This window comes from Oculina patagonica, chromosome 8 (assembly GCF_052425735.1).
Source record: "Oculina patagonica isolate OP01 chromosome 8, crgOcupat, whole genome shotgun sequence".
NCBI lineage: Eukaryota > Metazoa > Cnidaria > Anthozoa > Scleractinia > Oculinidae > Oculina > Oculina patagonica.
In genome coordinates, this window is record NC_135765.1 from 10,556,510 (window position 1) to 10,575,223 (window position 18,714).

Consider the following 18,714-nt stretch of genomic DNA (forward strand, 5'->3'; position numbering starts at 1 on the left):
ACAATGGAATTCGTGTCGTCACCAGACCCCACAGAACCCTTCACCAAGAGTTCCCTTCACCAAAATTCAGACCTCCCAGCCACCTTTAAACAAATGTGGTCTACAAGATTCCTTGCAATGACTGTAGTTGGAGCTACATTGAAGAAGTTGGCAGATGTTTACAGACGCGAAGAAAAGAACACATCAGAAACGTTAAACATTGTAATAAAGGATCGAACATTGCAAACCATGCATGGATGAACGACCATCAAATTGATTTCAAAAATGCACGAGTCATCGACGAAGGAGACTATCGCGTGCGAAAAACTTTTGAGTCATGGCACACTGCCATGACAACTGAAGCGGACAACAATGCTAGATCATTACCCCCACAATATTCTATTCTTTCAAAATAGCTCTTTTTTTATTATCAAATTCTCACTATTTTTCTTGTCACCTTTTTACGCATTTTTATTCTGTAATTTTCTCACACATTTTTACCCTATATATTTATTCATTCGCGCCATTTTTATCATTCGTTAAAGGCTGTAGTTTGGCAGCCGAAAGCTTATCTTTAAACAAATTTTTAACCAGAGAACGCTTCAAAAACATTTTACTTAATTATGAATCCTGGTTACTCTTCCATTTTTAATAGTATAATTTATATTTAAATTGCACATTTCAGGTTCGTCGTGTAACGAGACAATTCTCCACATTGTTTATATCATTGTCATCCTTCTGCTGTCGATTATTATTCTTATTCTGATCATCGTCCTACGAAGAATGCGCAGCGGAACGGGTAAGTTACATTTAGGCGAGGAGTTGCATCTTTGAAAATTTCCTGGCTACATATAGATATGATAAATGATTGGGAATTAGAACAGAGATAAATAGCTCATACAAATCAAAGTATAACTCACACTGGTTACAAAAAACGAAATGAACTTCCCTCGAGGAAAAAGTGACAGAGAGATGTTTCATTTATGATCCAAACTCTTATGAATGAGTTTCTTGAAAATAAGACCGGTAGGAATCTTTCTTTCCATTGAACTAAATAAAGAGGAGGGGGAAGAGTAACAGGTGGCCTTTTAAAAGGGTTCTGACAAAATACCGGACCGATAGCAATTCGTTTTATCTATGATATTGCAGTTATTGCTGGCAAATGATAGAAATAGGAGAAATCTTTTAAAAACGTTTTCCACAAGTTCAGGGCAAGTTGCTCGAAAATTTCAAGTCTCCAAACATTCCAGAAAATTGCTTTCTATTGAACAATTAAAGTTGCTTGAAAATTGCTCCAAAAACCAAAAACGTTGCTTTTTATTAAGAACATTTCTCCAAATGTAATGTTTGCTGACGAGTTTGTAATATTTTTATGACGAATGAGCCGAAAGTTGAAACATCTTCGGATCTTCCTCGGGCCGGGATATGTTCGCCAAACTTTGTTAATCTTCCAAAAAGTTCGAAGAATGCTCGGAAACTTGATATGGTTAGCAAACAACACACGGATAATCTTTGGAAATCTTCAGTCCAGAAATTGCTCAGAATGCAAAAAGTTGCTCAAAAGGAACAACATTGTTTGAAATATGAAAAGTTCCCAAAAAGTTGCCGAACAACTTGTGGACATCCCTAAAGGTTTTGCTGGTGCAAGAGCACAGCTATCTAAGTGTTCATTTTACTGATGGCTTGCGTAATAAGAATAATCATCATTGATTAATTCGAATTATTAAGATCAGGTCTTTTGCATGAGGCTATGTAAATATCCAAACTAGCACTACTAAAAGTTTCCCAAACTTACTCTCTCGCCATTTTATGAAAAGGAAACATCGCTGACCAGAATTTATTGTTCTCATTTCAGCGGTCTGTAAAACAAATCGGTAAGTAAAACTCGGTCATTTTTAGGTTCAACTATAGTTTTGAAGAAAAACAGGATCGCAAAGTAAATAAAGATATTATGTACTAAAGAATAGTCCGTGGTTGATAAACCATTAATACGGAGATATCACAATTAGCTTTAAGCCCTTATTCACGGTTCAATCTGTGAGGTAATGGGTCTTGGGAAACCTAAAGAAACACCCAAGAGCATTATGTAACATACCGCGCGGGAAAGTCTACTTTATATAAAGATCGCTTTGTTTAAAAAAACCTTATGTGCAACCATGGTTAAATAAATGACACGCCTCTAAAGGATTCTAAAGTCACTCTAAAGTCGATCGTATTTGTACCTTTAAAGTTATTTTTTAAATTTCGGTTCGACAAAAATTAGCAAGCGGAACACAATGAATAGTTGATTAGTAAAGACATCAAGTTCTTGAGACATAGGAGGGATTGAAACAATGTTTTTTTTGAAAAGTGAAAAAAGGCACGAAAGCTATCTTCCCTTATTCAATGATCAAGAAAAAGCGCAAAATTCATAGTGAAGCGCTAGAAAAGGCTCTAAATGTTTAAAGCATATAAATTTAAAACTAGTGGTACCTATCGGTAGAAATGCCAACGAGTACAACGGGAGAGAAGAAGGGAGGATAATTGTAAATGTTTGGCTGAAAGTACGCTTTATGATTTTGGTCCGATCAATAAACATTGCGCGTTTTCTTTGAAAATCTTGAATGTTTCTGGAATAAAATGCGATTTTGTGAAGGCTAAATGAGGAAAAAGTTCTAAAATAATACCAAAGTAGTGAAGATTTAGTTAGAAATCTTGTAAACTCCATGCTTTTTTAGAGTTTCAAGCCATTGTTGTACGATGCCGCTATTTTGGAAGGGTTTCTGCTGTTTTAGCTGTTTTAAAGTCCTAAAGGTCTTAATCAAAGTTGCTATGACCCAAGGAACTCGGAAAATAAATTACGAAACAAAAAGCAAACTTTTACAAAGATTTGCCAAAACAAATCATTTCAAACTTTCCACACTGCAGTGAAATCCACTCAACACGTAAGTATCCAACAAATTTGAGGTCCCATCTTTGGCCACAAAGATGGAACCTCAAATTTTTATTTTACTTCCACCGTTCCGAGAATAATTCATCACGCGCAATGCGTGACGTCTCAAATGTCACGTTAAACTGTTGTTGTTGAGACAGCTTTTAGGAAAATTCAAGGCCCGGTTGTCCGAGAAAAAAGCTAGACAATCCAGTAAAAAAATGAAGTATAGGGCATTTATTTTATAAATTCGAGAAACGAAAAAAAAACTCTAAATAGCTCTCTTCTGATCGATAAAATCCACGACACCAAATCCGTTTCCGTGTTGTTTTCATAGCCAGACCTAACTTATTTTTTAAATTACGCATGCAAATTTGTATGACTTCGATATTTTCGAAGCTTTGGAAAGTTTGAAGCTTTGTAATGCATTTCTTGCCTTTATCTTAAATGAAATTAAATTCTAAACAAAGTTTAATTCAAGTTTCTTTCGTATTTCAATCTCTAGTTCGGGAATTTTGGCTTTTTGAAGCGAACAGATTTGAAACCTCTTTGTTATCTGAGACGTATCTTGTCTGGGAATTTTAGTTGCCAGTGCATCGTGCACGTGCTAAACAAATTAATAGCGCGCTGATTGGCCAAACTACAACAAAGTGTGCACGTGCTGAACAGATTCTGCTGAAAGGATTGGCTAAAAACATCAGAAATTGTGTTTTCGACAACTTCCGCCTACATCCTAAAATGGTCAAAAAAATATCACTGACGGAACCGGATTACGCGAAAATCGAGATGAAAGATCTGAGATTTTTTCTCAAACTACGCACGGCTCTATATCCTGCCGCCGAGACAGGCTCGCGTTTTCGCTCGCCTGTCTCGTTGGCAATTATCTAGCTTATTGAAATCTGAGTAAAGGAATTTTTGACGTAATTAAAATTTCTTGTACTTCCGGTTTCAGACAGAAGGGAACCGTGGTAATAAATAAGGCCTATGTTTTAAGCGGCCTTCACACGACAAACTATTGGCCAACTCGTGTTGGCAAACGCAAGTTGGTGTGTGTGAACGACGCAACAACGGCAAACAAGTTGGCCAACTGCTGCGACAAAATAGAACTTGTCTCTATTCTCACCAACCGTTTGCCAACTTGTTTACCAACTGTTGTTGTGTCGTTCACACATACCAACTTGAGTTTGCCAACTTTAGTTTGTCGTGTGAAGGCCGCTCTACGCAACTTATCAGCTGCAGTGTTTTGTTAAACATTTCCTGTAGCTATAAGAATGATTGTCAGTACAGGTAAAAATAACGGTTGTGTACACGTTTTCCTTTATTTTAGCAACAACATATGTACGGGATGCGGCGGAGAACTTGTTGTGTTGGTAAGTAAATTAAAAAAGCGCAAACATACAAAATGTATTTTAACTGGAGACAAAAGATGCTAATATAACGCCTAAATCCCTTTGTGAGACACGCCTGCAGGGAATCATTGTAGTCTTGCATTCAGCGTTAGTAAGTAAAGGAAACGTTCAACTACCACGATTCCCTTCAGGTTCGTCTCATGAAGGGAGGGTGCAATGTTGCATAGTTTGGGTTAGATTGAGACTGAAGATAGAGCCCTGGTTCGCGGTCCCAGAGGTTTTGTTTCCTCTTTTTTCTACTAAAACGACAAAGTGCTCACAGAGGACGAATGTTGCCGCTTCTCAAATATGGCGGAGAAAATAAAAAGAGAAACAACTGGACCAGGGTAAGAGAAAAGTTAAACAACATTTCTTCGAAATAAAAAAAAATACAGCCACAGGGGAGGCCTTGGAGCGGTTTTACGAAAATTCTACGTCTAAGTAACCAATAATGATAGAAACTAGTACTCGAAAACGTCACTCTGTATCGTCAGATTTAGCTTCGAAAGACGCTTCAAGCAAGTGCTAAATATCGACATTATAAAGGACAAGAAATTTAATGAAGGTATCCGAGTTTTTGAGGATAAAATCAAATTTAAAAGCGAACGTTGTTGGGTATGCAGCCGCCATGTTTGTGTCCAGTTAAGTTGAGACACATTCATCCTGGATATAACAAAATTTCAAAACGCTTTGTCTCCTAAAAAAGCACTGAATCAAAACCAAAATTTGCATAAGGGCTTATGCTCCTTATTATTAGAAAATGTGAAAAGAACAGCTTTGTAGGATTAACTTAACATTCAGCTTTTAGTATTTTGATGACGTCAGATGAAAACAATGAATACCTTTCGATACGTTGCAAATCTTGCAAGAAACAAAACCAAAAGCAGCAATAACACCTCTTTATTGGTTTACCCACAAACAAATGAAGCCAAAAATGGTATTAAGAGAGTCCTGAAGGGGTAAAATGGGAACTGGCATTTGCCTATTTATACTGGGATTTGCATATGTTTTCACTGGAAAAATGGGATTTGGGTCACTGGGACTGGGATTCACAAACAAAAAAAATGGGAATGGGAAGCACTTCAGAACATGAAAAAACATATATATTTCACACTCAATAATATTAAGGCATAGTTACAATGTTGAAAACTCTCTCTGTGTCGATCATTTTTTGTGTCAGTGATTCAGTTACTCACCAAAACAGCTATGACTTAGCATGATCAAACTAACATAATACAATATGGTCGAGTACATCCTTGTACCCAGGGTCTTTGTTCCCTGTGACCAGCGGTCAGGAAACGCGCGACCTTGGAAAGTTCTGATTGTAAGCCCGAAAATATTGTGCTTAGCTTTCAAAAGCATGAATCGACGAACTTCTCGGTGTTTTACTTCCGGTCATTTTATTGTTTTCAAAACCAATCAAAATAGATCCTTCAACAGAACTTTCGAGAGTTGCTTGTTTCGTCAAACTTACGGAGTAGGGAACGAAGAATCAAGGTACGAGATTGGGCGGAACATGTGACGGCAAGATAAACAATCAATTCCTCTACTAACCTTGTACCACACACGGAAAATTGTAAATTGGAGATTCCTCTGAACAACTCACCAAAAGAACTAGAGAAAACATTGATTCGGATGTGTGGAGTTGAGAATGTCAGAAAACGAAGGAGATTTACCGATTTCAGCGTCGATATTTTTATATAGACTTGGTTGACCCAGGGATTTTCACACAAGGCGCCATTCGTTCTCCGGACTCACGAACAAATGGAAATGTTCAAAAGAAGATAGTAAGTTGTTGTCAGTCAGGGTAATCGACCGAGTAGTTGCATCTGAGAAAGGCTCAGTGAATCAGTAAATATCGATTTATTTCTAATTCTCTTTTAGGCAAACGAACAAATGAATAAATGAAAAGTAATGTACTCAACAGCATTAATAACAAGCAGAAATTTAAGTGATTTAGGACAATTAAAACAACACAGTTACTGCACCTATAGTGCGTTTGAGCCCAGATTTTCCATTCACTGGGATTTACCAAACATTTCACTACTGGAACTGGGTTTTGAGCAAAAAATAGGCTGGGAAATGGGATTTGGGAAAAATTTTGGCTGGGAAATGGGATTTAGAACCCCCCTTCAGGACCCTCTATTAAAAAACATGTTTTATTGCCAATGCCTATGCAGTAAATGATTAATTTTAACTCTTATTTCTCACTAGAATCCTATGGCTGTGCATGAACATCAAGAACAGTCCTCTAGCATGGTATCATCTGGGGGCTCTACCAACTACGCAGTTCCAAGCAGCGGAAACTACATGCCCCTTCTCTATCCAGGACGAATCTGGGAAATTAATCGAGAGCAAGTCGAAATTATTAAAGTTATTGGTAAAGGAGCCTTCTCTCGAGTCGCTAAGGCAACAGCGTGGAACCTGAGCGGTGACGGGGAATACACAACGGTTTCTGTTAAAATGTTAAAAGGTGCGATTAGGAATTCTTAGCTGAAGATAGACTAGCTATTCGTGATGCAATTTTTATTATCATCATAATTATTATCGTTATATCTATCACTAACATTGTCCTTCTCCCTATCCTCATCCTATCATCGTCGTCGTCGTCGTCATTGTCATCGTCATCGTCATCGTCATCGTCATCGTCATCATCATCATTATCATCATCATCATCGTATGAAGCGAATGCTCCGGAATCAAACAGAAAGAACCTGCTCTCAGAACTGGAGTTGTTGAAGAAACTGGAACCTCATCCTCATGTTATCAAGCTGATGGGATGTGTTACTGAGACTGGTAAAGATAATACTGATTAAGAGATATCAATAATCATAATTATATAATATGTTAATGCAATATATAAATGCAATAATACAATAAATATACATGTATTTAATACTTACAATAATACTGAAAAAACTTAAATGCAAGATAATGTTATAATAATAATAATATAATAATAATTTCAGATAATATAAATATTCTAACAATATAAATAAAACAGTCGAAATTATAGTTGAAGGAGCTAAACCTCGTCTTCATGTTATCAAGTTGATACATATTATATTTTTTGAAAGTTTCAGTTGTAATGTCTGAATCTAACAATTAGTCTAAGGGCCCGAGTTTTCTTTGAGCGAATAGTCAACGAGACAGAGCCGAGTCAAAACGACGGCGAGTAGTCTAATTGTTTAAGTTGAAACTCTAAAGATTTGCCGTCCAAAACCTACAATTTTATGTAATTTTAAGCCAAAAGTCTTAAATAGCAACGCGAGCGCAATCGTGTTCTGTCAGCGAGCGGAAAACAACGGTAGAACCAATCAGATTCGCGGATTTCCAATAGCACACAGCTTAGTTTCTACTAAACAGTGCTAACTTTTTCGCATTTTACCTTAGACCCACTACTTGTCCTTATTGAATACTTGCCTTTCGGTGACCTGCTGGGTTACTTAAGGAAGAGTCGAGGACTCAACGACACTTACTTTAAAGACCCGGATGTGAAACCGCAAACCAGCCTGACTGCGGAACAGTTGATGAGTTTCGCCTGGCAAGTTGCTGATGGAATGTTCTATTTGTCTTCGAGAAAGGTTTGGATGTTGTTGTTGTTGTTGTTGTTGTTGTTGTTGTTGTCCTATAGTACAATCTAGCTTTTTAGATCTTTAGTCCTGAACGTGTTAGAATTTTTTCCAACGACCTTCCTTAAGTAATTTTTAATATTAATATAAAAATAGACACTAGCTTGCAATAGGTTATATACTGTCGTATTAAGGAAATAGAAATGCATAATAATATTTTTCTTTTCTTCAGATAATCCATCGTCACTTGGCGGCTAGAAATGTTCTTGTCGGTGAAGGCTACAAGTGTAAGGTGACTGATTTTGGGATGGCGAGAAATGTTCACCAGGATGATATTTATACCAAACAAAGTCGGGTGAGAGTTTTCATGGTTTGTATACAGGTGTGTGTGTGTGTGTGTGTGTGTGTGTGTGAGAGGGGGGGGGGGGGGGGGGGTTGGCTACTTCCCATACATTCTCTTATAAGGAATCTGAGCGATGCTCTCAAAACTTGCAAAGCAATCACAGGGGCGGTTGTCATCGGATGTCTCTAAGGCGCATTAGCAGCTCCTCTCATATTGAACTTGCCAAAACAAAAATAACAACAATATGGGGCCAGTGGAAGAGGTCGGTTACTTTTTCATAGTAGTAAGAGAAGTTTGCTAAGTTGTGTCTTTAAAGCAGCGAAAATGTCTCCAGAAAGGTTCTTATTTTTAACACGTGGTGTTTGTTGTGAAATAAAACCATCACGGAAATGGTAATGAAAACGTGGCGATCGAATTTTCCCGTCTCGGTCGGAGCTATTGTTCTTGCTCTGTTGTTATGACATTATGAGGTTGTATGTTGACTTGGTCGTTCTTTGTTTTACCTCATTTGCGATCCCCACGTGGGTTGAAAATCGTGGTACAATCATTTTCATTTCAGCGCTAAAAAGTAGCACGAGTTCACAAAATTCTGCGTCTTTAATATAACAACGCGACGATGAAGAAAATTTGGGATGAAAACAGTGCATTTAGATTTTTAGTTAAGATAGTTGTCACCCCTTTACAATCACTGAATCCACAACACCGTTGTCGTGATTAGGCTTTGGCGGATTGTGCTCCTAAAAGTATACAATGCTACTAGTAGTGCTCGAAAGTTGCCAAACTATGCCAAAATTCCCAAATTATGCTCCTGATTTCAGAGGTTATGCTCACAAAATGACGTAAATTCTGTACATAGAGGCGCGCAGTAACCAGAGTAACGATACCAAATTATGATGTTTTTCAAATATACTCTTGTTGTGAATCTATTTGTGTTTTATGGCAGTTTGTTTCGGCCGTCAGCTGTCAATACTGATATTAACGTAGCAAAAACACGCATTGCAATAACATACTACCTAAATTTAATTTATTTCTGTAGAAAATACACCACATTTACTCAAGTTATAAATTTATGCTCCAAAAAGTGCTAACATTTGCTAATTATACCGTGGCAGTGCTCGTTTAAAAAAATATGCTTTTCTGCTCCAATTATGCTAAAAATTATGTTCGCATAATCCGCCAAGGCCTAGTCGTGATTGCCATAGCTTCCATTTCGCGTGAAAAGATGGCTTGCTGAGCCACCGCTGACTAGATCGTGCATCGATCGCGTTGCAAGTTGTGAGAGTATCGCTATTCGGTCCCAGACCTTGTTTCTATCCCCCCTGTCCTCCTGTTTTTTCACCCATGTCCAATACACCCAAACTGGATCGATTCGTCAAGAGTACTTGTCGATTCGACACGAGTCGCACGGCGTCGATCCGCCTTACCGGAAGTCAGGGGCGAGCACAAAATGAAAATATAAACCTTCCTCGTTCTTACAACGTGCCATCAAACTGGATCGATTCGTCAAGAGAGCTTGTCGATTCGACACGAGTCGCACGGCGTCGATCCGCATTAAAGGGCTAGCACAAAATGATAATATAAACCTTCCTCGTTCTTACAACGTGCCATCAAACTGGATCGATTCGTCAAGAGAGCTTGTCGATTCGACACGAGTCGCACGGCGTCGATCCGCATTAAAGGGCTAGCACAAAATGAAAATATAAACCTTCCTCGTTCTTACAACGTGCCATCAAACTGGATCGATTCGTCAAGAGAGCTTGTCGATTCGACACGAGTCGCACGGCGTCGATCTGTCATTTAGAAAACTAACAGCATTCTGGCCAACAGGGTGGGTTGAAAATGTTGTCGATTCGACTCGATTCGTTCGATTCGTGACGATTCGTCGGCCTTGATGTCGACCGGAAATACCGGAAGTCGATTTGCGCGACACTTAGAAACTAACATCATCTTGGGTAACAGGGTGGGTTGAAAATTTCGTCGATTCGACTCGATTCGATCGATTCGTGACGATTCGAGTCGAATCGACTACATTTTCTACCCACCCTGTTAGCCAAGATACTGTAAGTTCTCTAAGTCTCCCGCAAATCGACAACTGGTATGACGAATCGACATACAGGCAGTCGTATCGACACGAATCGATCGAATCGAGTCGAATCGTCAACATTTTCAACCCACCCAGTTGGCCAAGATGCTGTTAGTTTTCTAAGTTTCGCGTAAATCGACATCCGGTACGACGAATCGACATCCAGGCAGTCAAATCGACACGAATCGATCGAATCGAGTCGAATCGTCAACATTTTCAACCCTCCATGTTGGCAAAGATACTGTTAGTTTTCAAAGTCTCACGCAAATCGACTTTTGGTATGACGAATCGACATCCAGGCAGGCGAATCGACTCGAATTGATCGAATCGAGTCGAATCGTCAACATTTTCTACCCACCTTGTTAGCCAAGATACTGTAAGTTCTCTAAGTCCCGCGCAAATCGACAACTGGTATGACGAATCGACATCCAGGCAGGCGAATCGACTCGAATTGATCGAGTCGAGTCGAATCGTCAACATTTTCTACCCACCCTGTTAGCCAAGATACTGTAAGTTCTCTAAGTCCCGCGCAAATCGACAACTGGTATGACGAATCGACATACAGGCAGTCGTATCGACACGAATCGATCGAATCAAGTCGAATCGTCAACATTTTCAACCCACCCAGTTGGCCAAGATGCTGTTAGTTTTCTAAGTCTCGCTCAAATCGGTCTCCGTTGAGTCGAATCGTACATTGAAATAGTCGAATCGACCCAGTTTGGGTGTATTGGACAGCCCTCCCTGTTTTTTAAAACATTAAAATGCTTTCACAATTGTATTAAAATATTTTGCTTTTGCCTTTAAATGTCTCCTGTTTTTCTTTATAAGGGTCCACTGCCAGTTAAGTGGACTGCTTACGAAGCTTTGTTATATGGAACATACACAACACAAAGTGACGTGTAAGTACCCGGCAAGTACTTTTTCTGAATGAGTGCAAATATTTTAAAACGGGAGTTTAAATGAAATTAACTGCGCTGCGCAGTTCTTGCTCTGTACGTTGTTTCGTAGTTTTGTCGGTGACCAGACCCAGACCTTCCACTCGGTCATGTTTTAAGTCACTCAATGTTTTGAAGCTACAAATCAGTTACAAATGGGAAATTTTATTATACTTTAGTCATGTTAGTGTGAAATGTTCGATTTTGAAGGGTTTTAATCAAAAAGTTCTTTTACTTCGTGCTATGAAAGAAAAATACGCTTTAGCGGGTCAGATTTAACATTTATATAAACACCATTAGGTTTGTTTCGTGAAATGTGCTGACGTTGAAACTTTCACTTTCACAAGGCATTGATGACGATCGGCCAGAATCACGCAATGTTTTGAAAGCTTTAAATCTGCTACAAATGGAAACTAAACAAATCCTTTGGTCTTAACCTAGCATGTTAAGTGTGAAATGTTCGATTTTTTTAGCGTTACCTATTTTCAAGCTGTGGATTTCAGAAATCTGAAGGAAAACCACCGAGACAAACATGCCCTGACTTGTAAGGTTTACGTCATTCGTGAATTAATTCCCTAAGGAACAAATTCGCCTTCTTCTCAAATTTGATTAATTATTTGCTTTAATATTCCATTCTTGGAAAGAGTAATTCAATTTAAACAGGAATTCGATACAACGCTGGATGCTGATTTAATAGATCGTCTGGCTTCACGGATCAACCATGAAATGTCACAAAAGGTTATTTCTTCCCGTTTTGTTTGTCAGGCGCAACATTTTTTGACGCTGGTAATGGGGATGGGGGGCGGGCATTTTTTAATCGGCCCCCACAAGGCTCCTCCAGGCTGGTCACGTGACCAGCGCAGTTTTAAGCCCTAAGAGCTTCTTGTTTTCTTGGGGTTTGTCTGCTTTGTTGTCCCTGGTAGATGGGTCTCCATACAGAGCCATTCCGAGCGAGAGCATTTCATACATTTCTGTACACTGATGGGAAATCTTAAAGTTGGCAGCAAGCAAGTGATCCTTGGTGTAGCGTCACCAGGTTTGATGGTAACCCCGTTTTTTTTCTATGTAAACACTTTGGCTCTTTCTGACTCGCCTACCAGGAACAACTTTTCTTCATGTAAACAAGTCCTTATAGAAGAGTGTTTATATAAAAAAGTGAAACATGTAAGGTTGTAATGCTCAATGAAATATAGGAAAAATTACTTAAATTTTAAGGGCTGACTTATGTTACTGCTTCAGTTCTATTAATTAAATAAGTTTATTAACATTTGCTCCTTCGTCAATAATAACTTGACATCGGCCAATTCCTTTTATGGCAGTTGGAGCTATGGTGTCCTGCTGTACGAGATTATCACTGTAGGTAGGTTAAATAACATTATTTATGCTTGTAGTCCATCAAATAATTTACGATATTTATGTTTGGGTTAAAAAATAAACCCGCATTCAATATTTTATGGATTCAGATGTCATAAGCATAACCCAGGGTTTAGGTAGTGCTTGCAGTCAAACACTTGTGCAGAATTTCGACCTAAAAATTATTCATAATAGAAACGTCACTTCATCTCATCTAGGTGGATCTCCGTACCCGGACATTTACGCTCGAGAAATCGCCAGGAAACTCCAAGAAGGATACAGAATGCCAAAACCAAAACATGTGGATAGCAAACTGTAAATAATTACATATATCTTGTTACGCATATGTGGTGTGTTAAATACATAAAAAGTGTGCAAACTCCGAGTTACAACGCACACATAGTAACAACTCAACTTTGTCGATCGAACACGTTCTTTTGTCACGTGACAACTTTACTAGTCCCAGGGCTCCACAGCATATTTTTTGTTAGTGTATAGTATCGGCGTTAGTAGTGGTAAATTCATCGGCGTTGGTATTACGTAAATTCATCATGACCAAAAAAAGTCCTATGTCACAGGTATAATTTGTCATTAAAACACCAACTCAATTAAAAAAAATTGTATCGATGAATATTTTACTTTTTAAAAACAATATTCAACCTAATTTTTTCGAAAACGCTTTCGCAGAATTTCTCAAATTCGTGTCTCTTAAAGAACCACTTGTTGTGTACAAGATACATCGCATTGCTTTAGATTTCATTGTTACATGATTACGATTGTTATCACTTGCTTTATTTAAGTTTTATGCTTCTGTGAGCTACGTTAATTCGTTTATTATATTTACATTTTTTTCGTTGTTTTGAATGCCTGTTTATTTTCTTTGTAGATACCAGATTATGTTGAAGTGTTGGGAAAAAAATCCAAGTGATCGACCAACGTTTGCCGAACTAAAAGATACGATGAAAGATATGGAGAGAAACCACAGGGTAAACTCAATAAAAAGCATAATTTTATAAGATGTATTTTATATTTACTCTTTTAAAACTTGATAAAGTTCAATTTTCCGTATTGGGATCAGTTTGAACATTTTAACATCTGGGAATACAAGCCTTAAACTAACTACGATGCCAAGATAATTGATACTCTCGATTTTTTTCATTTTTTGATATGTTTTTTTTTTTATTTCCTGTAACATATAAGTTTATTTGCATTAACATTTCATAACATAACATTTTTGGTAACATTTGTAAGTGGAATGTTCCCCTTACAAACGACGGCTTACTAATTATGTGAATTGCCTTTCTTTTACAGACGTACGTCAACCTCGAGCAATATGACAACAGGTTGTACGTCAACATTTAAGATCTGACAGCTGAATATCTGTTCCCCCCGCTGACTTTGTGATCAAGACGTTATTTTTATAAGGACAGCTACTAACTATAAAATCCCTGTAAATCCCCCCCTCCCCCTCAATTCATTCCCACATAAAGCTATAACCCGGGACCCTTATTATAGCTATAAGCTCTTTAAAATGGTTTTTGCAGTTGCTCTGTGTTATACTCTAATGACCACGTAGCTTGCTATTAAGATTAAGTATACTGAATTTCCATTCCGAAAGCCCCTTCTTACTCCCCTTCCCCCCGAAACTACAATTGTTTTTAAACAAAGGTAGTTGTAATGTGAACTATGTACTGTTAGTGATGTAAGTAGTGTAAGTTTCTGCTGTAAGAATGTCTTAACTTTGTGGCAATTAAAAAAGGAACTTAGTCTCATTTATTTTTTTAGATCAAGCTGCAGTTTCACGAGGTCATTTTACCAGGGAAACAAAGGGTTTACCTACGGAAAGTAGTTTTCTCACATGTAGCGAGTTTAGCTCGCTGAGCTGGTTGAGTGTCTGAGAAAAACCATAATTTCCCCAGGTAAAACTCTTGGTGTATTGTGGTCAGGTTTCCCCAAACAAATAAACGCCCTGGCAAACGTGGATACACTGTTGCAGACAAAATTGTTTCACTATTTGTATGTACGCGCATCCTCGGAGACCCAGGGGCAGTTAGTGAGGCGAAACGAAGGAATAAACCGGGCAGAAATCGTAGCGACCAAAGTTTTCAAGCACGGCACGAAGTGGCCCTGGGCAACGAGTCTCTCCAGACCATTTCCAAACGGCTCTCCGAATGCTGGCTCCCGATTGGGCAGAAAAAAACCTTTGTATTATTCTGCCCAATCGGCGAGCAGTAACTTGGGAATCACTTTCGTGTGTTCTTACACGCCGTCTACTGTGTCGGCCATACTTGTGTCGTTCGTTCACCAAAGCTCTTCATGCGAGGGAAATTTCCATTTAGCTTACATCAGATAGCCCAAAAAAAATCAGGGAATCTTTTCCAATGTCAGAGAGAAAGATATTTTAAGATCGACGGAAAAATTTTCGTTTGGACTGATCAGAGGTATCGTAAATACTGGCTTGTTTATCGATCGCCCGCTCGATTGCGCTTGTAGGTTTCAAATATTTACTTTCTTATCCGAGCTTCTTATTTGGATAGTGGAAAGTTTAACATCATTTGTTTTAGCAAATCTCTATTTGTCAGTTTGTTGTTTTCGATTCTTGTTTCATAATAAATTTTCCGAGTTTAGTGGCTCCTAGCCACTTTGAATAGTTATTACCTCCATTAAGCGGCCAGCAAATTATCTTTCCAAGCAAATGGCGACAGGTGGTATAAGGTGATAACTGATAACATGCTAACTGTTGATGCAAAAAGGCCTAAGAAACTTGTCAACGAGGGTTTGCATATTTTTCTGTACATAATCAACCCAAAGAAATACTTAACATTTCAACTACGATATCATGTTTCGAAAATAATTTATAAACCAGTAATGCGAAACTGCGGGCAAAAAACAGCGCGAAACTGCGGGCCAAAAAATCGGCATATAAAAGTTGGAGCGACTAGGCATAAATAGATTGTGCTCGGCAACTTTTGAGCAACTTTTAGCGTTTTGAGCAACTTTTTGTGGTACCAGCAACCTATGGCAACTTTTGCCTTCCTTGGCAATTTTTGAGCAATAAATTGATATAAAACCGATCCAAACCATAAAAGATCGTTTCATTTCGAAGGATTTTTATTTATTTTTTATCTTTTTTTTATTTTTTTATTTTTATTTTATTTTTTTATCTATTATTGAAGTTATGTTGAGTTTAAAGAGTATATTGATTACAACAAAGTATTTATATTTCTCATATAACAATGGCTTTTTGGCCTCTTTTAATGGTTGTAAGAATATTTAATGAAAATGTCAGTTAAATGGCAACAAACAAACAAATACGTTTTTAGTATTTATCTAAAACAAAACGACTCTAGAGCAAGCAACTTTTCTAAATTTTGGTGGCAACTTTTTGATATTTGAGCAACTTTCGAGCAACTTTTGGGTATATTGTGAAGCAACTTTTCCTGAATTTACTAGCACAATCTATTCATGCCTAGGAGCGACTGAAAAGTGCCCCTGGGGAAAAAGTCTTACCAGGCCAGTTCAAGAAGCTCTCAGAATACTGCCTCTTGATTGGGCAGAAAAATCTTTTGTATTCCCTTTGTATCGGCGGCCTGCAGGTCTACAATCCTTTATGTGTATTGCAATACACATAAAGTTCATACACAAAAATAGTTCGTTCGCTATCTTACCTGTTCGCCAAGATTTTGCTCCAGAAGAAAAAAATTCGGCTTGTGCCTTCCATGGTTGAGAAAGTAGGAATGTTGACGGCAATTCCTGCGGTGAAATGTCGGATGACAGCCACATACATTCATTATGCATACTATAAACAGTTCTTTGTTCAGGGCCTCGGGACGGCAACGCTTTGTTCAAGTCATTTCTTCAGACTTTAAAAAAATGTTTACGATTTTTTGGCGATTTAGTGCGTCAAAAAAAGCTAAAATAATTCAAGACTTAAGAAAAAATTAAATACACTTTTAGGTTTTCGCGTTCAAAACACGGAAAATCAAATGCAAGAATCACTGCTGCACGCTCTTCACGCGTAGCTAGTCGGCCGCTCTACACATCTGCCTGATTTCTTGTGGTTGTAGAAGTTTCGTTTCAGGCAGCGAATTATTCTCCTATGAAGTACTAAACAAAACTGTAAACACCGATTTCCTCGACTTGCACATCGCAAACAGCACGCAAGTGTGAGGAAGGCACTACCCGAAAATTTTTCTTCCCGAATAAAATCTTGTATATATAATTCGTTTTAGAACACACGAAATGGACTGCAAACCTGCAGGCTGCCGATTGGGCAGAATAATACAAAGGAATACATAAGATTTTTCTGCTCAATCAGGAGGCAGTATTCAGAGAGCTTTTTGAACTGGCCTGGTAAGACTCTTTCCCCAAGGGCACTTTTCAGTCGCTCCAACTTTTATATGCCATTTTTTGGCCCGCAGTTTCGCGCCACTTTTGGTCCGCATTTTCGCGTTTCCCTCGCCCCACTAACTGCCCCTGGGTCTCCGAGGATGTTAGGTTCTTGGTCTTGTCACAGTTTTCACTAGGTTGTGATAGGAAAAAAATATGGTTTTTACTGATATTTGTAGCCTCCAAAGACTTAAATACTACTACAACATCTTTCACAATGGATGTTTATCACATATACATGTACCTTTTAGTGATTTCAGTTTTGGATTCAATTGTTTCCGATGGGATTTTTACTACATTTAAAACTACATTTCAGACTTTGATGACCGCCATGCTGGTCTTGCAAAGGTACGACAGCAACGTATACAAAATGGCCGCTGCAAACATATTTAGAAAACTCAGCTAATCGCTAGTTGGGCAACAACAACAAAAACGACAACAACACAAAAAAATCCAACTGGGGAGCGGAAACGTAGACTAACGCAATCAACCTAGTAAAAACTTTGACAAGACCAATAACCTAATAGCTCACTCGATCCTGATCCTGATTCCAAACATAGAAATCCCCCTTTCCACCGTCCTTTTTGAAATTCCCAAGAGCTCACTGATTTTAGGTACTGTTAACCCCGTTATCTACCAGGAAAATCGGTTGATCCTCCGATATATTAAAAGGAAGGCGACCTTTGCGACCAGTAAAATTACTAGTCTGCCTGTATGAGGAACGCTCGATTGCTGTGCACTCGATTAACATGCTATGGCGGATTCTATACCAGCCACGATGGAATCAGGCAATTCCCCAGAATTTATAAGAGTACGATTTAAATACTCCAATCGAAGAAAAATGCTATTATAATCTTCACCACGGCCAAACGTCTGTGGCAGGTTTTCTTTCCATTTCGCCGTTTTTTGTTCAAATTGAAGTAATATTACGAGCAAGGATAGATAAAAATAGTCGCCGAGTGAAAGCATAATCCCATTTCCTCAGGTAAACCAGTGTTTTTACTTTTTAAATGTTTCGCATCCGAACCAAAGGTGCTTTGACAAATGGCGCCAACAAGTCCACCTATCGCTATTTTTAAACACGTAGAACTTTTTTAGTAAAGCTCCAAAAAACTTAGTAAACCCTTAGGATACCGGTTATGTATCTAACTTTGAACTGTGAAAATTAAAACCTTATCTTTGCAGTACTTTTCTTATTTTTTGCATATTTCTGTCGTTTGACCGCGGTGGAATTATAATCACCGTCTTGGAAGGATTTTAGCTGAAAGAGCCTGGGGAGGAGGTCTATTCCCCTCCGCTCCCTCCCCGTCAAAGGCTTATTGTCTCGACCAATGATCACTGAAGCGTAAACAAAAATTAAAAAGTCGCGTTGAAAATTTTCTACGTGAGTTAAAAATGTACAGCGAGCAAGTTCAAGTACAAACGTTGAGTTAGAAAACGGAAAGATAAGTGTACAACACATCTCCAATAATGTGAAATCTGAAAGAAGGGTGTCAAAGTTTGAATTGATATATAACATTCAAAGTTGAAAATTTAAATGATGAAGTTAAAATTCAAACAATGAATTTCGGCGGGGATCGTACGCCATAAATAATTTCCTGATCACTGTAGGTTTTCAACGAAAAAAAAAGATGGGGTACAAAGTTCGCTTATCGAGCGTGGTCTAGAAATCCGGTAAATGTAGTTAAGTTTCGGTCAAATTGCATAACAATGTGGGTTATTTTTTGGCTACGACTTTTGCAAACCCTCTGAAATATGTTT

At 38.3% G+C, this 18,714-nt stretch overlaps 2 protein-coding genes across 2 annotated transcripts in view; both read left to right on the top strand.

Moving 5' to 3' along the window:
- LOC144662521 (uncharacterized) overlaps positions 1-18,714 on the top strand; it is a 183,105-nt gene that overhangs the window by 92,202 nt on the left and 72,189 nt on the right. The window lies entirely within an intron of this gene.
- The window catches only part of LOC144662610 (proto-oncogene tyrosine-protein kinase receptor Ret-like), a 28,042-nt gene continuing 10,016 nt past the window's right edge, over positions 689-18,714 (top strand). Inside the window, exons 1-10 of the mRNA XM_078523461.1 lie at positions 689-778; positions 4,218-4,260; positions 6,493-6,751; positions 6,964-7,074; positions 7,672-7,862; positions 8,083-8,205; positions 11,105-11,175; positions 12,531-12,571; positions 12,783-12,879; positions 13,451-13,550. Of these exons, the coding sequence (XP_078379587.1) occupies positions 6,499-6,751; positions 6,964-7,074; positions 7,672-7,862; positions 8,083-8,205; positions 11,105-11,175; positions 12,531-12,571; positions 12,783-12,879; positions 13,451-13,550 (987 nt within the window). The 5' untranslated portion in view covers positions 689-778; positions 4,218-4,260; positions 6,493-6,498. The remainder of the gene's footprint in view (positions 779-4,217; positions 4,261-6,492; positions 6,752-6,963; positions 7,075-7,671; positions 7,863-8,082; positions 8,206-11,104; positions 11,176-12,530; positions 12,572-12,782; positions 12,880-13,450; positions 13,551-18,714) is intronic.